The 17,829-nt window shown below is 44.4% G+C and overlaps 1 protein-coding gene across 4 annotated transcripts in view; it reads right to left on the reverse strand.

The window, feature by feature from the left end:
* LOC135070418 (septin-2A) overlaps positions 1–17,829 on the reverse strand; it is a 286,079-nt gene that overhangs the window by 107,740 nt on the left and 160,510 nt on the right. For all 4 annotated transcript variants that reach the window (XM_063964763.1, XM_063964764.1, XM_063964765.1 and 1 more), the window contains 2 exons: positions 10,162–10,263; positions 2,272–2,417 (listed from right to left, as the gene is read on the reverse strand). In XM_063964763.1, the coding sequence (XP_063820833.1) occupies positions 2,272–2,417; positions 10,162–10,263 (248 nt within the window). The remainder of the gene's footprint in view (positions 1–2,271; positions 2,418–10,161; positions 10,264–17,829) is intronic.

Here is a 17,829-nt window from a genome sequence, read left to right on the forward strand (position 1 = left end):
AGTCTGTTGCCGAAAATAAAAAACCTAACAAAATACTTTCTTACAGCAAGCTCAGGAGAGCTCACTGAACAGCACCCAGCTCGTCCGGGCACAGATTCAAACTGAGGTCTGGAGGAGGGACATAGAGGGAGGAGCCAGAGCACACCAGAATCTAAATTCTTTCTTAAAGTGCCCATGTCACCTGCGGAGCCCGTCTATTCCCCATGGTCCTTACGGAGTCCCCAGCATCCACTAGGACGTTAGAGAAAAAAACATAAAAAATTATTGTGCTGTGGAAACCCCCAACCAAAATACATTTTAGAGTGAAATAACGTGTATATTATGCTCAAGAAATAGGTTCTGTCTTTTGAAAACGATTCCACCCATAAGTTATATAACATTTATTACATTTAAGATGAAGCTAAGTAAGTGACGTACTGAATAGTACTGACTAAAAACCTGCAGGTGTCACTGTAGCTAAAGCATTTCACCAAATGATTATATGCGATCCACAGACTTTTGAGAGAAAAAAATCAATAAAGACTACAGATCTTAAGATGTTGTATCTTCATAACTCTTTACAGTAATATTCCTTAAGCAGTTTCAGGAGGAATGGATTTTCCTTTGTGCTCATTTTATATATCTAATTTCTAAGGGGTATATTCAATTAAAGTCGGATCCATTCCGACATGTATTTGTCGGAATGGATCCGACAACCCCTATTCAATCTCATCTTAATTCGACTTTTTCAAGTCGAATGAGATGGGACGCAGAGGAGGAGAAGGGGGGCGAGCCGCGGGTAGACCAGCGGGGGACAGGCGGCGGGCATACAGGGGAGATCAGCGCTACAGAAGCGCTGCAGCAGGATGTCACTCAGCCGCTCGACCTCACTGCAGTGTCCACCCGGCTCCAGCAAGCATGCTGGAGCCGGGTGGAAGCTGCCGTGAGGTCGGGCGGCTGAGTGACATCCTGCTGCAGCGCTACTGTAGGGCTGATCTCCCCTGTATGCCCGCCGCCTGTCCCCCCGTCTCCCTGCGGCTCTCCCCCCTCTCCTCCTCTGGGTCCGCATCTCAGTCCGACATCTTTTGATGTTGGACTAAGATGGTCGAAAAGGCACGTGGATCGGCAGCTATTCCGCCGATCCACGTGCTTTTCGACAAGTTGAATGCCTCGACTGGTCGAAAAGCATTGAATAGGTCGAATCACGTTTCAACCTTAAAAAGTCAAAAACTGACGTCTTTTCGACACCAATTGAATATACCCCTAAATACTGATGGTTCTATATGTATAATACTCCCCAAAACATGTTAAGTCTGTTTCTATCACAACTCTGTAAATAAGTAGCATAATGTTCAGTAGCTCAGTGCAGTCAAGTGATGTAGTTAGACAACAGCTCTTTGAGAGAAGTGTATGTGTTTATATTTGATCTCTCTCTAAAGTATATATAAACCATAAGCGAGTGGTTTGAATTGCTTAATATTTTAATCATTTACATGTCAAACCACCTTGCGCGTTTCACCAATGGCAATTGTTTTAATCTTTAAGGAAAACTAGTGGTATTTGTTATGACAGTACTGGTAGCACAGCAGAAGTAGTATGGGAGAGGAGAGACTGACAGATAGACAAAAGTTATCTGAGCAGAAGTAATAGAAATTAAGTTGTTTGCAGCTCCTTCTCAATGAATCACATGTGCCTTGTCAGTGAGATTATCATCTCTCTCTGGACAGATTATCATCTCTCTCTGGTTTGGAAAATAATATAAAGTGCAAATGTGGCATAAGAACATAGTCTGTGATATGTAACATATTTACATTTAGGATGTAAGTGTTTAATAATCTCACTGATGCAGGGCTCTCATGGGTTCAGTTCTGACCAGGTCTCTATCTTTGTAGAGTTTGCATGTGCTCCCTGTTTGTTTTGGGGATATAAATTAGCATTATGTGCCAGGGAAAAGCTTTTTTTCCTACATGCTGTGCAGATCATTATTACGTCCCGGCTGCTGCTTCATACACAACATTTTAACAGCAAAAGGGTCATTGTTCTGCTTCACACCAAGCAGGGGCCTCAGAGTCCTGTGCGGTACTGCTGCATATACATGGCTACAGCACATAAATACTGTTCTCTAGATAGTATCAGATAAAACGAGAAATGTATTATATTTTTGTTTCTTACATAGCAGTTCTTAAAGCAAAAACATATAGATGTTCAGTGAACATTCCCAGTAACAGAACTTATTTTGCTCTCACTTGACTTTCCATTACTAAGGTAAGCAGCAATGATAGACACACTTACACCAGCATTGTACGAAGCTTCAAGAAGTCATTGTGTTCTGGGTTCTCCACTTCCACAACACCCCACGGGTACAAACGTCCACGGATTTTCTTTCCTTTCACCTCAATCAGCTGATTTGATCCAATAACAGCGAAAGGGATGCTGGCCTAAAGGAAAAGAGAAAATACTGGATTAGTGTACCACACAATGTCCTGTAATGTACAGAGTAACAGGAGACACAATCTACTGCTACAGAATTAGCATTGCACTATGTGCCCTCCATTTACTCGCAGTTTCCATTTATTACACATTTTAATCACCACCATCAGTCCAATCACTGACTGATATCCAGCTGCTATTCACACATGCAAATCACAAACTAGTGCAATTACTACCTTAAAAATCCTAAAACCATGCTTCTTCAATTTGCAGAGTATCGCTTTCACTTTCCCCAAAATTGATTGTCGGATTGTTCAGATTACAATTATTCAACACATAGGGCTGTATTCAATACCTGCCGGATCCTTTCCGACGGAAAGGATACGACAGTTTAGTATTCAATGCCAGGCCAAACCAGACAGGTTTGGCCTGGTCCTGACAATGGCAATCCAACTTTTTTTTAAACTCAAATTGACATTGTTGGAAACGGGGCTAAAACCTGTCGGGTTTGGGCGTGCTTCCGACAATACAAGCGGATCGACGGCCACGTGCATTCCAACAGTTTTACAACTTGACGGAAAAAACGTCCCCCTATTGAATAGGTCGGAAACCCCTTACGATCTAAACCTGTCGGAAGCTGTCGTCTTTCCGACAAAACAGCAGCTTCCGACAAATATTGAATACACCCCATAGAAAGATATCAAATGGATAATAAAAGTGATCAGGAAACTGGGGGGAAAAAATAAGAATTTACTTACCGATAATTCTATTTCTCGTAGTCCGTAGTGGATGCTGGGAACTCCGTAAGGACCATGGGGAATAGCGGCTCCGCAGGAGACTGGGCACAAAAGTAAAGCTTTAGGACTACCTGGTGTGCACTGGCTCCTCCCCCTAGGACCCTCCTCCAAGCCTCAGTTAGGATACTGTGCCCGGACGAGCATACACAATAAGGAAGGATTTATGAATCCCGGGTAAGACTCATACCAGCCACACCAATCACACCGTACAACCTGTGATCTGAACCCAGTTAACAGCATGATAACAGAGGAGCCTCTGGATAGATGGCTCACAACAATAACCCGATTTAGTTAACAATAACCATGTACAAGTATTGCAGACAATCCACACTTGGGATGGGCGCCCAGCATCCACTACGGACTACGAGAAATAGAATTATCGGTAAGTAAATTCTTATTTTCTCTGACGTCCTAGTGGATGCTGGGAACTCCGTAAGGACCATGGGGATTATACCAAAGCTCCCAAACGGGCGGGAGAGTGCGGATGACTCTGCAGCACCGAATGAGAGAACTCCAGGTCCTCCTCAGCCAGGGTATCAAATTTGTAGAATTTAGCAAACGTGTTTGCCCCTGACCAAATAGCTGCTCGGCAAAGTTGTAAAGCCGAGACCCCTCGGGCAGCCGCCCAAGATGAGCCCACCTTCCTTGTGGAATGGGCTTTTACAGATTTTGGCTGTGGCAGGCCTGCCACAGAATGTGCAAGCTGAATTGTATTACAAATCCAACGAGCAATAGTCTGCTTAGAAGCAGGAGCACCCAGCTTGTTGGGTGCATACAGGATAAACAGCGAGTCAGATTTTCTGACTCTAGCCGTCCTGGAAACATATATTTTCAGGGCCCTGACTATGACCAACAACTTGGAGTCCTCCAAGTCACTAGTAGCCGCAGGTACCACAATAGGTTGGTCCAGATGAAACGCTGAAACCACCTTAGGGAGAAAATGAGGACGAGTCCTCAATTCCGCCCTGTCTGAATGGAAGATCAGATAAGGGCTTTTACAGGATAAAGCCGCCAATTCTGACACGCGCCTGGCCTAGGCCAGGGCCAACAGCATGACCACTTTCCATGTGAGATATTTTAACTCCACAGATTCAAGTGGTTCAAACCATTGTGACTTTAGGAACCCCAAAACTACATTGAGATCCCAAGGTGCCACTGGAGGCACAAAAGGAGGCTGTATATGCCGTACCCCTTTTACAAACGTCTGAACTTCAGGAACTGAAGCTAGTTCTTTCTGGAAGAAAATTGACAGGGCCGAAATTTGAACCTTAATGGACCCCAATTTTAGGCCCATAGACACTCCGGTTTGCAGGAAATGCAGGAATCGACCTAGTTGAAATTCCTCCATCGGGGCCTTACTGGCCTCGCACCACGCAACATATTTTCGCCTAATGCGGTGATAATGCTTTGCGGTTACATCCTTCCTGGCTTTGATCAGGGGAGGGATGACTTCATCCGGAATGCCTTTTTCCTTCAGGATCTGGCGTTCAACCGCCCTGCCGTCAAACGCAGCCGCGGTAAGTCTTGGAATATATAGGGTCCTTGATGGAGCAGGTCCCTTCTTAGAGGTAGAGGCCACGGGTCCTCCGTGAGCATCTCTTGAAGCTCCGGGTACCAAGTCCTTCTTGGCCAATCCGGAGCCACGAGTATAGTTCTTACTCCCCTCCGTCTTATAATTCTCAATACTTTTGGTAAGAGAGGAAGAGGAGGGAACCCATACACTGACTGGTACACCCACGGTGTTACCAGAGCGTCCACAGCTATTGCCTGAGGGTCCCTTGACCTGGCGCAATACCTGTCCAATTTTTTGTTTAGGCGGGACGCCATCATGTCCACCTTTGGTTTTTCCCAACGGTTTACAATCATGTGGAAGACTTCTGCTGAGGAAGTCTGTTTCCCAGTTGTCCACTCCCGGAATGAACACTGCTGACAATGCTATCACATGATTTTCCGCCCAGCGAAAAATCCTTGCAGCTTCTCTACGTGGGCGACTGCCGTGATGTTGTCCGACTGGATCAGCACCGGCTGACCTTGAAGCAGAGGTCTTGCTTGGCTTAGGGCATTGTAAATGGCCCTTAGCTCCAAGATATTTATGTGAAGTGATGTCTCCAGGCTTGACCACAAGCCCTGGAAATTTTTTCCCTGTGTGACTGCTCCCCAGCCTCGCAGGCTGGCATCCGTGGTCACCAGGACCCAGTCCTGAATGCCGAATCTGCGCCCTCTAGAAGATGAGCACTCTGCAACCACCACAGGAGAGACACCCTTGTCTTTGGTGACAGGGTTATCCGCTGATGCATCTGAAGAAGCGATCCGGACCACTTTTCCAGCAGGTCCCACTGGAAAGTTCTTGCGTGGAATCTGCCGAATGGAATTGCTTCGTAGGAAGCCACCATTTTTTTTCAGGACCCTTGTGCACTGCTGCACTGACACTTGGCCTGGTTTTAGGAGGTTTCTGACTAGTTCGGAGAACTCCCTGGCTTTCTCCTCCTGGAGAAACACCTTTTTCTGGACTGTGTCCAGGATCATCCTTAGGAATAGAAGACGTGTCGTCGGGATCAGCTGCGATTTTGGAATATTAAGAATCCAACCGTGCTGCCGCAACACTACTTGAGATAGTGCTACCCCGACTACCAACCGTTCCCTGGATCTTGCCCTTATCCGGAGATCGTCCAAGTAAGGGATAATTAAAACTCCCTTCCTTCGAAGGAGTATCATCATTTCGGCCATTACTTTGGTAAAGACCCGGGGTGCCGTGGACCAACCAAACGGCAGCGTCTGAAACTGATAGTGACAGTTCTGTACCACAAACCTGAGATACCCTTGGTGAGAAGGGTAAATTGGGACATGGAGATAAGCATCCTTGATGTCCAGAGACACCATATAATCCCCTTCTTCCAGGTTTGCCATCACCGCTCTGAGTGACTCCATCTTGAATTTGAACCTTTGTATGTAAGTGTTCAAGGATTTCAGATTTAAATTAGGTCTCACCGAGCCGTCCGGCTTCGGTACCACAAACAGCGTGGAATAATACCCCTTTTCCTGTTGTAGGAGGGGTACCTTGATTATCACCTGCTGGGAATACAACTTGTGAATGGCTTCCCATACCGCCTCCCTGTCGGAGGGAGACGTCGGTAAAGCAGACTTTAGGAAAATGGCGAAGGGGAGACGTCTCGAATTCCAATTTGTACCCCTGAGATACCACATAAAGGATCCAGGGGTCCCCTGTGAGTGAGCCCACTGCACGCTGAAATTTTTGAGACGGGCCCCCACCGTGCCCGAGTCCGCTTGTAAAGCCCCAGCGTCATGCTGAGGACTTGGCAGAAAACGGGAGAGGGCTTCTGCTTATGGGGCCCAAAGGACTGCGCCTGATAATACGGCGTCTTCTTATGTTGAGAGGCTACCTGGGGTAAAAATGTGGATTTTCCAGCCGTTGCCGTGGCCACCAGGTCTGTTAGACCTACCCCAAATAACTCCTCCCTTTTATAAGGCGATACTTCCATATGCCTTTTGGAATCGGCATCACCTGACCACTGTCTTGTCCATAACCCTCTTCTGGCAGAAATGGACAGCGCACTTACTCTTGATGCCAGTCGGCAAATATCCCTCTGTGCATCACGCATATATAGAAAAGCATCTTTTTAAATGCTCTATAGTCAGTAATATACTGTCCCTATCTAGTAGGGTATCAATATTGTCAGTCAGGGAATCCGACCAAGCCACCCCAGCACTGTACATCCAGGCTGAGGCGATTGCTGGTCGCAGTATCACACCCGTGTGAGTGTATATACATTTTAGGATATTTTACTGCTTTCTGTCAGCAGGTTCCTTAAGGGCGGCCGTATCCGGGGACCCCCTAGGGGGTGTTTCCCAACGTGCCCTATCCTCTGGCGGGAAGGGGTATGATGCTAATAACTTTTTAGGAATTAACAGTTTTTATCGGGGGAAACCCACGCATCATCACACACTTCCTTTAATTCCTCAGATGCAGGAAAAACTACAGGCAGTTTTTTCTCACCCAACATAATACCCTTTTTAGTGGTACTGGTATTATCAGAAATGTGTAAAAACATTTTCCATAGCCTCAATCATGTAACGTGTGGCCCTACTGGAAGTCACATTCGTCTCTTAATCGTCGACACTGGAGTCAGTATCCGTGTCGGCGTCTGTATCTGCCATCTGCGGTAACGGGCGTTTTAGAGCCCCTGATGGCTTTTGAGACACCTGGACAGGCACAGGCTGAGTCGCCGGCTGTCTCATGTCATCAATCTTTTGTAAAGAGCTGACTCACATAATTCCTTCCATAAGCTCATCCACTCAGATGTCGACTCCCTAGGGGGTGACATCTCTGTTACAGGCAATTGCTCCGCCTCCACCTCATTTCCCTTCTCATACATGTCGACACAACGTACCGACACACAGCACACACACAGGGAATGCTCTGATAGAGGACAGGACCCCACTAGCCCTTTGGGGAGACAGAGGGAGAGTATGCCAGCACACACCAGAGCGCTATATATATATATATACAGGGATAACCTTATATAAGTGTTTTTCCCCTTATAGCTGCTGTATTGTTATACTGCGCCTAATTAGTGCCCCCCTCTCTTTTTTAACCCCTTTCTGTAGTGTAGTAACTGCAGGGGAGAGCCAGGGAGCTTCCCTCCAACGGAGCTGTGAGAGAAAATGGCGCCAGTGTGCTGAGGAGATAGGCTCCGCCCCCTTCTCGGCTGCCTTTTCTCCCGTTTTTCTGTGGAATCTGGCAGGGGTTAAAATTCATCCATATAGCCCTGGGGGCTATATGTGATGTATTTTCGCCAGCCAAGGTGTTTTTATTGCTGCTCAGGGCGCCCCCCCCTAGCGCCCTGCACCCTCAGTGACCGAAGTGTGCTGAGGAGCAATGGCGCACAGCTGCAGTGCTGTGCGCTACCTTCTTGCTTCTGGCTCTGTAAGGGGGCCGGCGGCGCGGCTCTGGGACCGGACTCCGAGGCTGGGCCTGTGTTCGGTCCCTCTGGAGCTAATGGTGTCCAGTAGCCTAAGAAGCCCAATCCACTCTGCACGCAGGTGAGTTCGCTTCTTCTCCCCTTAGTCCCTCGATGCAGTGAGCCTGTTGCCAGCAGGTCTCACTGAAAATAAAAAACCTAAAACTAAACTTTCACTAAGAAGCTCAGGAGAGCCCCTAGTGTGCACCCTTCTCGGCCGGGCACAAAAATCTAACTGAGGCTTGGAGGAGGGTCATAGGGGGAGGAGCCAGTGCACACCAGGTAGTCCTAAAGCTTTACTTTTGTGCCCAGTCTCCTGCGGAGCCGCTATTCCCCATGGTCCTTACGGAGTTCCCAGCATCCACTAGGACGTCAGAGAAAATCTCCCTGCTAGGAGCGAAACATGTTAGAGAACTTCCTGCTGCTGTGTTTTTGATCCTGAACCTCTACTTGGGATACCTGAGATCTCTGCACCAGTTGCCATTATAATGCAGAGGCTGCTGCTTAACACATTACCTGTGACTGCACATTTGCCAGTGACAAACACGCAGGCAGCGCCACTGGTGAGCCGGGAGTTGCAGCCGGGCACCTGTCATCAGCTGCGGGCTGGGCACTCTGGGGATGCTGTACGCTGCACCGGTGTGACTCTCCTTTGCCGCTATATCTCATCGGGTGGCTTCCAGGGGTTTGCAGCTACGTGCTGTGGTGCAGTAGAGATCCGCAGATATGGTTCTCCAGGAGATTGAGCAGGACGGGCCTATCTACATTACCAGGTCTATTTCATCCCAGGGATACATTGGATAGAACTATCTTTAAGACCATTTGGATTACAAAAATTAAGAAGCTGTGCACAAAAGTACAGAGGATTATATTCAGTACACTGTTTCCATTCTGTTTGGGAGAAGTAAAGGGTATATTGGACATACCATTGGAAATTTACTAGACACTCCAAGTTGCACACATATGGTAACTATATACTTACCAAATAGATAGTTCACCTCCTATACAGGTTATTCATCTATTGTTTTATGTATTACTTTATTTGCACCAGTATCATTATTGAGTGTTTTTAGTGTTTTGTGTATATGTATTTAAATCCAGCCAACTGTGTCGCTGTTTTTATGTACATTTCTATATGTATTGAACATTAGATAAATATATTCTATATAATTAAATAATAATGATAATAATAATAAATATTCATTTATAGCATACATATATTTCTAATGGTGTTTATTTCCTCCATAGTAGACTCTATGATAAGAACTAGTGCAAAACTCCTATCCTATTTGTCTTTTTTCGTACATTGGCTATCTTGCGAATGTATGTATTTACTATAAGGGCACAAGCATAGAGTTTTTGCTGCTGAGGTTTTATATCTTGGTATTTATATTCTAATTTTTACACATTCATTAGTGTCATCTTTCTCTTTTTTGTTCAACAGGATGGGAAATACTCAAACACCTTTATGCATGCAATGCCCATATTTGGCTACAGAATGACACAAGTCAGGTAAAAGTAAAAGGGACATGGGGGATATAAAGAGGTTAGTATAGTGCAGCAATCCAGAATAAGTGTTAAATGACAGACTGCTCCTGCATCTGTGCGGAGAGATTTATTCTGGATATACAGCTTAGCCTTGAGACCATCAAGGAAAGCACAAGCAGCATAATCCTCACCCACCCCCATAACCCCAGTATTGATCCTGCTGATTACAGCTTAGTAACAGGAGTTCTTGGGAATTTCAGGCTGCTGTGCATGGTGCATAAATCTGTAACAGCAGCAGCTATTTGAACATACCTGCCATACAACATAAATCTATTTACCACAAATGCTTTTCGTATGGGATCAATCGTTTTGCTGTTACAATAAACAACTCCCCACTTCCATGGGAAACATTTAGCAACTAAATTCACTGATTGCATTCATCTCCACAAAAAGGCAGTATTTTGGAACAGTCTAACATAAACTGTCACCTTCAGTACTCGAGTCTGCTCCTTAAACTCCTCGTCTTCATCCGAGTCAGCATCTGGCAGTTGGTAGATCCGTATCCCATGTTCAGCAATTTCATCCAGGACCTGTGATGAGAGAAAGATATTATACGGAACCTGCAACTGGCACCACAAACAATGTAAGAATATATTGTTCTAGCTGAAGACAACAGTCATTCCGTACACACAAGTAATCACTACAAGTCCTTAGTCTGACCACCTTCCTGTCCCTAGAGGACATATGCCTTTGCTGGCATCAGATCTTTGAAAACTAACACAAGGAAACGTTCTCACATGATGGAGGATTTGGTTTGGGAACAGCAGCTCTGCCAGGCTCTCAGCGCGCAGGGGGAAATTATGCCGCTACTGTCCTCATGAGATTTGGGAAGATAATAAAACAGACTGCATTTAAAGTTTCATATTTTGTCAAAACATCAAAAGAACTTGGGCGTAAAAGTTTCCAAACAGTAACAGTGCGTCTCCTGAGATGATCTCTTTTCCTTTCTAGGGAGCCTTGCCAGAGTGTTTGACTGAACTTGGTGTATGACTTTGATTTATATTTAACAAATTAGAATCAGAAAATGTTTAAATATGAGTTTGAGAAGTGCTGCTTAATGTACATGTGGTGAGTGTTGAAATATAGCTTGTCTTGGACCAGATTCTAAATGTTAATTCATCTCTCTTTCCCCAATAATATTATTTATGTGCATGGGGTTGTCCACCAAAATCTGGCAGGTGTATCTCAAATTCCTGAACACCAGATACTCCTCTCAGTATGCTCCCAGATGTTATTTTAAGATTGGATATTTCAGTGGATATTTATATTTATAAAATAGGTCCGGCACATACTCAGCTGCATTCCGAGCAGAAACTCCCGCGTGGGAAATTACACACACTACAGGTTAAAAGCTTTAGAGCACACCATTTTTCATGTTTGTATTGAAATTTATGCAATGTAATGTCTCAATGTACTCTGAAATTAAAGAACAGAACACAAAAAGAACTGCAGGTGAAAAAAACATCATAAAATCATTTTGTTTAACAACATTTTATCTAAATCTTTCAATAGTCAAAGTAGCCCCCTTTTGCAGATATAGCCGATGGCTTTCTTTCTACAGCGGACATCAAGCATTGTGGCAGAAGTTCCTACAAATGTGTTGCACTTTCAGGTTGGTTGCTTTCACCCTTCTGTCCAATTCATCCCAAACCAGCTTTATGTGGTTTAAATCTGTAGACTGAGCTAGCCATTCCATGATTTGAAGCCTACCACATCTTGTTCTGTTCCGCAAAGGTAGTTTTGAGATTATAGGATAATCCTGTGACCAACTAGGCAAAGACCAGAGGGTACTGGTGTTGGAGCATGATGTGGTAGCCCTTCTGGTTGAAGGAGCCAGTCATTCTGTGCAAGTGGGAAAACTCTAGATCCAGCAAAATAGCCCCAAACCATCACACTTCCTGCTCAGTTTGGCAGTTTGTGTAACTGAAAAATAAGGGTTTTTCTTTTGATTGTTATTTGCAATTAAATGTATTGCCCTTTTAAATATCAGTCTTAAACACAAGGCTTTTACAAGTCACTGCTTAGTAAATAAACCAAAGCACGGAGGAACAATCCTTTCATCGACATACAGAAGCCTTTCGTAAAGAAACCAAAGATTTCAAATTTTGATTCGGTCCATAAGGCCATGTTCCAGTCTTCAGTCAACTGCTGGAGCTCCCTGTCCCAGGCAAGCTAATTTTTAATTGCTGCAGAACAGTTGTGAGTTCTTTACCCATTATTTGTTTCTTGCAAAAAAAAATAAAACATCTTTTTTATAACTCATAACTAATAATTTAGAGTATGTTTCAGTTTTTGCTAACCTAAATATTTACACCATACCTTTGTGCAATTTGAGGTTATTTGCTGGACTTGGGTTGGTTACATTTAAATACAGATCGGAAAATGGGGGTGTTTCTAAATCTCCTATACACACATAAATATTTAATTATATAAGTAAAAGTTTTCATATTGCTTTTATTGAATCTCCCAAGTGACCAGCATGCATTAATTCTTACTAGGATTATAAACGGCAGACCAATCAGGAACAGAATCCTGCTTATTCTAGCTGGAGAGTGCCAGCTGCCTACAGAGTGCAACAGTCCACGGCTGCTGCAGGAACCTAGGCTGAGCAGCATGCTGTGGACTTCTGGCATTCTTAGCATGATCACAGTATGACCCTGAGGCCAGGGCTCAAGGTCTGTTAGATGTCCTGCTGGCCTACAAACTGTATTGTTTATATCCTGCTGGTCAGAACGCATTATCTGACGTTACACACAAATTGATGTATTTGCTGTTAAGTTATGTAAAAAACACAGCTCACTGCTGGCATGGTTATGGTGTATAGAGATCAGCTAAGGTCACTGATTACAGAAGTTATAAAAGCTCTGAGGAATGAGAGTCTCACATGATGATAAAGGCCTGATGGCTAAAATATCATTTAGATTATTTTCTCTATTGATCTACTGGGCACAGTAAACATTCAGGGGCAGATTTATTAAGCTTGGTGAAGTGATAAAGTGGAAGGTGATAAAGGACCAGCCAATCAGATCCTTTAACTGCCATGTCACAGGTTGGGTTTGAAAAATGTTAGTTAGGAGCTGACTGGCTGGTCCTTTATCACTTCACCGAGCTTAATAAATCTGCCCCTCAATTACTTATACAGTACTTGCTGTTGAGACAGTTGCTGAATACTAATTTACTTTTTGTTCAACTTATCAAGAGTTTAGTTGCAATACTGAAATAAACATCCTATATAATCCTATATAATAAAAAGATAACACTGCTCCTCACCTCTATGAAGGGGATTAAAATGTTTTGCACACTGGCTGCCACTACATGGCGCATGATAGAGCAATTCAATTGTTGCTCCATTCGGGCATGCACAGCCGCCGGCGCTGACATTACTGTTATATTGTTTTGTCATTTTGACGGGTTGGTAACGAGTTTTGCAGAAACAAATAGGATTTTAATTACCTACCGGTAAATCCTTTTCTTATAATCCATAGAGGATACTGGGGTCCACTTTAGTACCATGGGGTATAGACAGGTCCTCTAGGAACCATGGGCACTTTAAGAAATTAATAGTGTGGGCTGGCTCCTCCCTTTATGCCCCTCCTACCACACTCAGTCTAGAAACTGTGCCCGAGGAGAAGGACATACTTCGAGAGAAGGATTTAACTAAATAGTGGTGAGATTCGAACCAGCACACACAAACAAGAGGAAAGCCTTGCTAACCCAACTTGAACCGGAACACCAACGGCTGAACCAAAAACAATACTTAAGCAAATAACAGTGCAGAAAAATGAAGCACTACAGACTACGAGAAAAGGATTTACCGGTAGGTAATTAAAATCCTATTTTCTTTTACGTCCTAGAGGATACTGGGGTCCACAATAGTACGATGGGGATGTACCAAAGCTCCCAAACCGGGTGGGAGAGTGCTGAGGTTCCTGCAGAACACATTTACCAAACTGAAGGCCAAAGTATTGAACTTGTAGAACTTAGCAAACGTGTTCGAACTAGACCAAGTAGCTGCTCGGCAGAGCTGTAAAGCCAAGACACTGCGGGCAGCCGCCCAGGAAGAACCCACCGACCTAGTAGAGTGGGCCTGTATCGAATTTGGAACCAGTAAACCTGCCGTAGAATAGGCATGCTGGAGAGTAAGCCTGATCCAGCGAGAAATAGACTGCTTTGAAGCAGGACACCCAATCTTATTGGGATCATAGAGCATAAACAGCGAGTCAGACTTTGTGACAAGCCGTCCGTTGTACATAAATTTTCAAAGCCCTCATAACATCCACGGACTTTGAAGAAGCAGAGGTGTCAGTAAGCACCGGAACCACAATAGGTTGGTTGATATGAAAAGCAGACACCACCTTCGGAAGAAACTGCTGACGAGTTCTGAGTTCAGCACGATCCTCATGAAAAATCAAGTAGGGGCTCTTGTGAGACAATGCCCCCAGTTCCGACACTCGCCTGGCCGAAGCCAGGGCCAACAGTGTAACTGTCTTCCACGTAAGAAACTTAATGTCCACTGCCTGTAAGGGCTCAAACCAATCCGACTGGAGGAAGTGCAACACAACATTGAGATCCTAAGGTGCCATAGGAGGCACAAAGGGCTGTTGAATGTGTAGAACACCTTTCAAAAAGGTCTGAACCTCCGGAAGAGACGCCAATTGTTTCTGGAAGAAAATGGACAAGGCCGAAATCTGGACTTTTAAGGAGCCCAAACGTAGGCCCACATCCACTCCAGCCTGCAGAAAAAGAAGAAAACGCCCCAGCTTAAATTCTGACGCAGGAATTTTCCTGTACTCACAACAAGAGATGTACTTCTTCCAAATACGGTGGTAATGCTTAGACGTTACCCCCTTTCTGGCTTGGATCAAAGTAGGAATCACCCTATCCGGAATCCCTTTCCAGGATAGAATCTGATGCTCAACCTCCATGCCATCAAACGTAGCCGTGGTAAGGGATCCTGGCAAGATGTTGCCCAAAAGTGACTGAAATAACGTAATCGGGCTCCCACCTGCCTGTCTTCTAGGCAGTGTGCGCCACCGTCATGCTGAGGGCTTTGAGATAGCAGACCCTGAGGCCTGATCCTGAGAACCTGCAGCAGGGGGTTTTCTGGGTTTACCTCTATTCCCTTTGAAGCTTGTAGAAAAACCCTTGGATTTGCCTTTAAACTTCGCTGTTCGAAAGGACTGCAGAGTTGGACCAGAATAGGTTTTCCTAGCATGTGCGCTGCGGAGGGAAGGTATGTAGGACTTACCGCCGCAGCCTTGGATATCCACTTATCCAGTTCATCTCCAAACAGAGCCTCACCCGTGAAAGGAAAACTTTCCACGCCTTTTCTGGAATCCGTGTCCGCAGTCCACTGGCATAGCCATAAGCCCCTGCATGCTGACACTGCCATGTCTGTGGTGCGTGCGTTGAGTAGACTAACTTCTTTGATGGATTCAACCATAAAGTTAGCAGAATCCTGGATATGCTGCCGGAGTAAAACAACATCATCCCTTGGTAAGGAAACGAAATCATCTATTAGAATACCTGACCATTTTGCAATGGCCCTAGTGATCCATGCACAAGCAATAGTGGATCTCTGGGCCACCCCAGCCGACGTGTATAAAGACTTGAGGGTGGTCTCAATCTTGCGGTCAGCAGCTTCCTTTAAGGAGGCTGCCCAGGGACAGGTAAGACTATCTTATGCGATAACCTGGATACCGATGCATTCACAATCAGCGGTATTTCCCATTTCTTCCTATCCTCTGCAGGAAAGGGAAAGGAAGAAATAAATCTCTTAGGAATCTGAAACTTTTTATCAGGGTTAACCCACGCCTCTTCAAAGTGGGCATTTAATTCCTTTGAAGCGGGGAAATTAACAGATGATTTCTTTTTTGTATTAAAATAAGATTCCTCCTCAGCCTCCTCTGACTTGTCAGAGATATGTAGGACAGTTCTGACAGCTTCAATGAGGGCCTGAATTCCCTGTGACAGGACGGCTCCTCCGGGCACATTGTCTAAACTAAGTCTGGTAGGAGGGGCATAGAGGGAGGAGCCAGCCCACACTATTAATTTCTTAAAGTGCCCATTGCTCCTAGTGGACCCGTCTATACCCCATGGTACTAAAGTGGACCCCAGTATCCTCTAGGACGTAAGAGAAAAATGCTACTGATCAGGGAGCGGCAAGCGTGGTCTGATCTCTTGGAGCACATTCTGTTCTCAGGACCAGAGCACACGTACACTATAAGGATGTTAAACACAATACTTATGCAGCTGAAGGAGAACTGGTGTGATAACAAATGTAACACTTCAAAGTTTATTAGCATGTAACGAAGTCCTCTACTGTAGAACATACGCAAACTGAATGTTTTCTAATTGCAGAATGATGACAGACATCCTGTGTTCTGGGCTCCCCCACTATTTGCAGGAATGTCACAGCACAGGCAGGACTCTGAATGGCCTAACTCCATTACTATCAGAGAGACTTGCAACTTTCTGGCAGCAAATGGGCAGACAGAGGGATGTCTGTGGGCTAATCAGCAATGCTGGATTGTAATGCTGAGATTAACAGTTTAAATCAGCTCAGAGATACCATATAAATACCCTATATTTAACTGCTTGGCTCCCAGCTCCCAATGCAATAGGATTAAAGCACAAAGCAGTTTGGTTAACCCTTAATTCACAAAGGAACTATACCAGAACTATAACATAAATGCTGCACCCTAATGCATGTTACACCTTGGTTTTCCTAGATTACATCCTTATAAGCACCAAAATCAAGACCATGAGGTCTATTTACTAAGCCTTGAATGGAGATAAAGTAGATGGAGATAAAGTACCAGCCAATCAGCTCCTGTCATTTTTCAAACCCAGCCTGTGACATGGCAGTTAGGAGCTGATTGGCTGGGACTTTATCTCCGTCCACGGCTTAGTAAATAGACCCCTATATCAGACCATATGAAAGGAGACAATATTTTCGATTAATAAGAAAAAAAATTAAGGTTTAAAAACTCAAGATGCACGCATGTACATTAAATAAGATATTGTTTATGTAGGTGGGTGTGTGGTCTGCGCTCCCTCCAATAAATGTTTGTGTATATGTAAAGAAAATCTATCCGTGCAGCCTAGGTTTCAAGGGTGGGAATTCTTTTCAAGTATTCCTCAATTTAACAAATAGCAAAAAAGAAAAGAAACCTCTGGCGCTAATAGATAGGGTGTGAATCGTTGATGAGACTCTACAGTGGTGTTTATGTATATAAAAAATGTTTTTATTTCGAGTATAGTTATGGAATGAGTAGGCAGAATTGAACAACAATAATACAAATTTTGCGGTTGATGTTAAAAACTAGTATTGTCTGTGACTACCTAATAGTGCGAATAACTCTTAAAACAAGTATAAATACATGTGCATATGAATCTATTTAAAACACATAGGTTTAGAATACAATAAAACTCAGTTGCATATGAATTATGTAGTTCTGAAAACTGTGAACACCTTGCAGCTGTAATCACCTTGTAGTTATTTATAAAGGGTTTGCAGCAGATACAAATAAATACATTTTTGACACATTAATTTAAAAACAGTGTGAATGGATACTTTTGCTAAAGTTAATCCTCCGTTAGATAGTCTTTCCAGTGCACAGTCTAGTAAAAGGGGAAGTACTGTCTTTCCATTTCTAAAGTTCCTTCTGTTATCGCTCCTGGGCCGTATGTAAAATAGTGTCCTTTAACGTCTGTTTTATCAGCGGCTTTTAACCGATGGAATGGACTTGCATGTCTTCGTCCCCTACGGGAGTGATGATCTCTTTTCCAGGCAGTGGTAAGTTGTGAGTGCCTTTCTCTCTGGAGCCGCGATGTTGCTGCAGGCGCCTGCAGTGCTGATCCTCGTGGAGCTTAGCGGCCGGCGTCTTCCAGGGGGTCAGGATCTCCGGATCTGAGGCGGGTGTGAGGGGGCGTGGTCCAACGCGTTTTACTCGGCTCGGGATGCCGTGCTTCGTGTGTGGAAGCACGGCATGTAAATATAAAATGCATTTGAATTTGCATGGAACATGTGAATTTACAGGATGTACTGAGAATTTGTTTTCATCTCTGCCATTGGTTTATTTCCTTTTCATGCT

This window comes from Pseudophryne corroboree, chromosome 1 (genome assembly GCF_028390025.1).
Source record: "Pseudophryne corroboree isolate aPseCor3 chromosome 1, aPseCor3.hap2, whole genome shotgun sequence".
NCBI classification, from domain to species: domain Eukaryota; kingdom Metazoa; phylum Chordata; class Amphibia; order Anura; family Myobatrachidae; genus Pseudophryne; species Pseudophryne corroboree.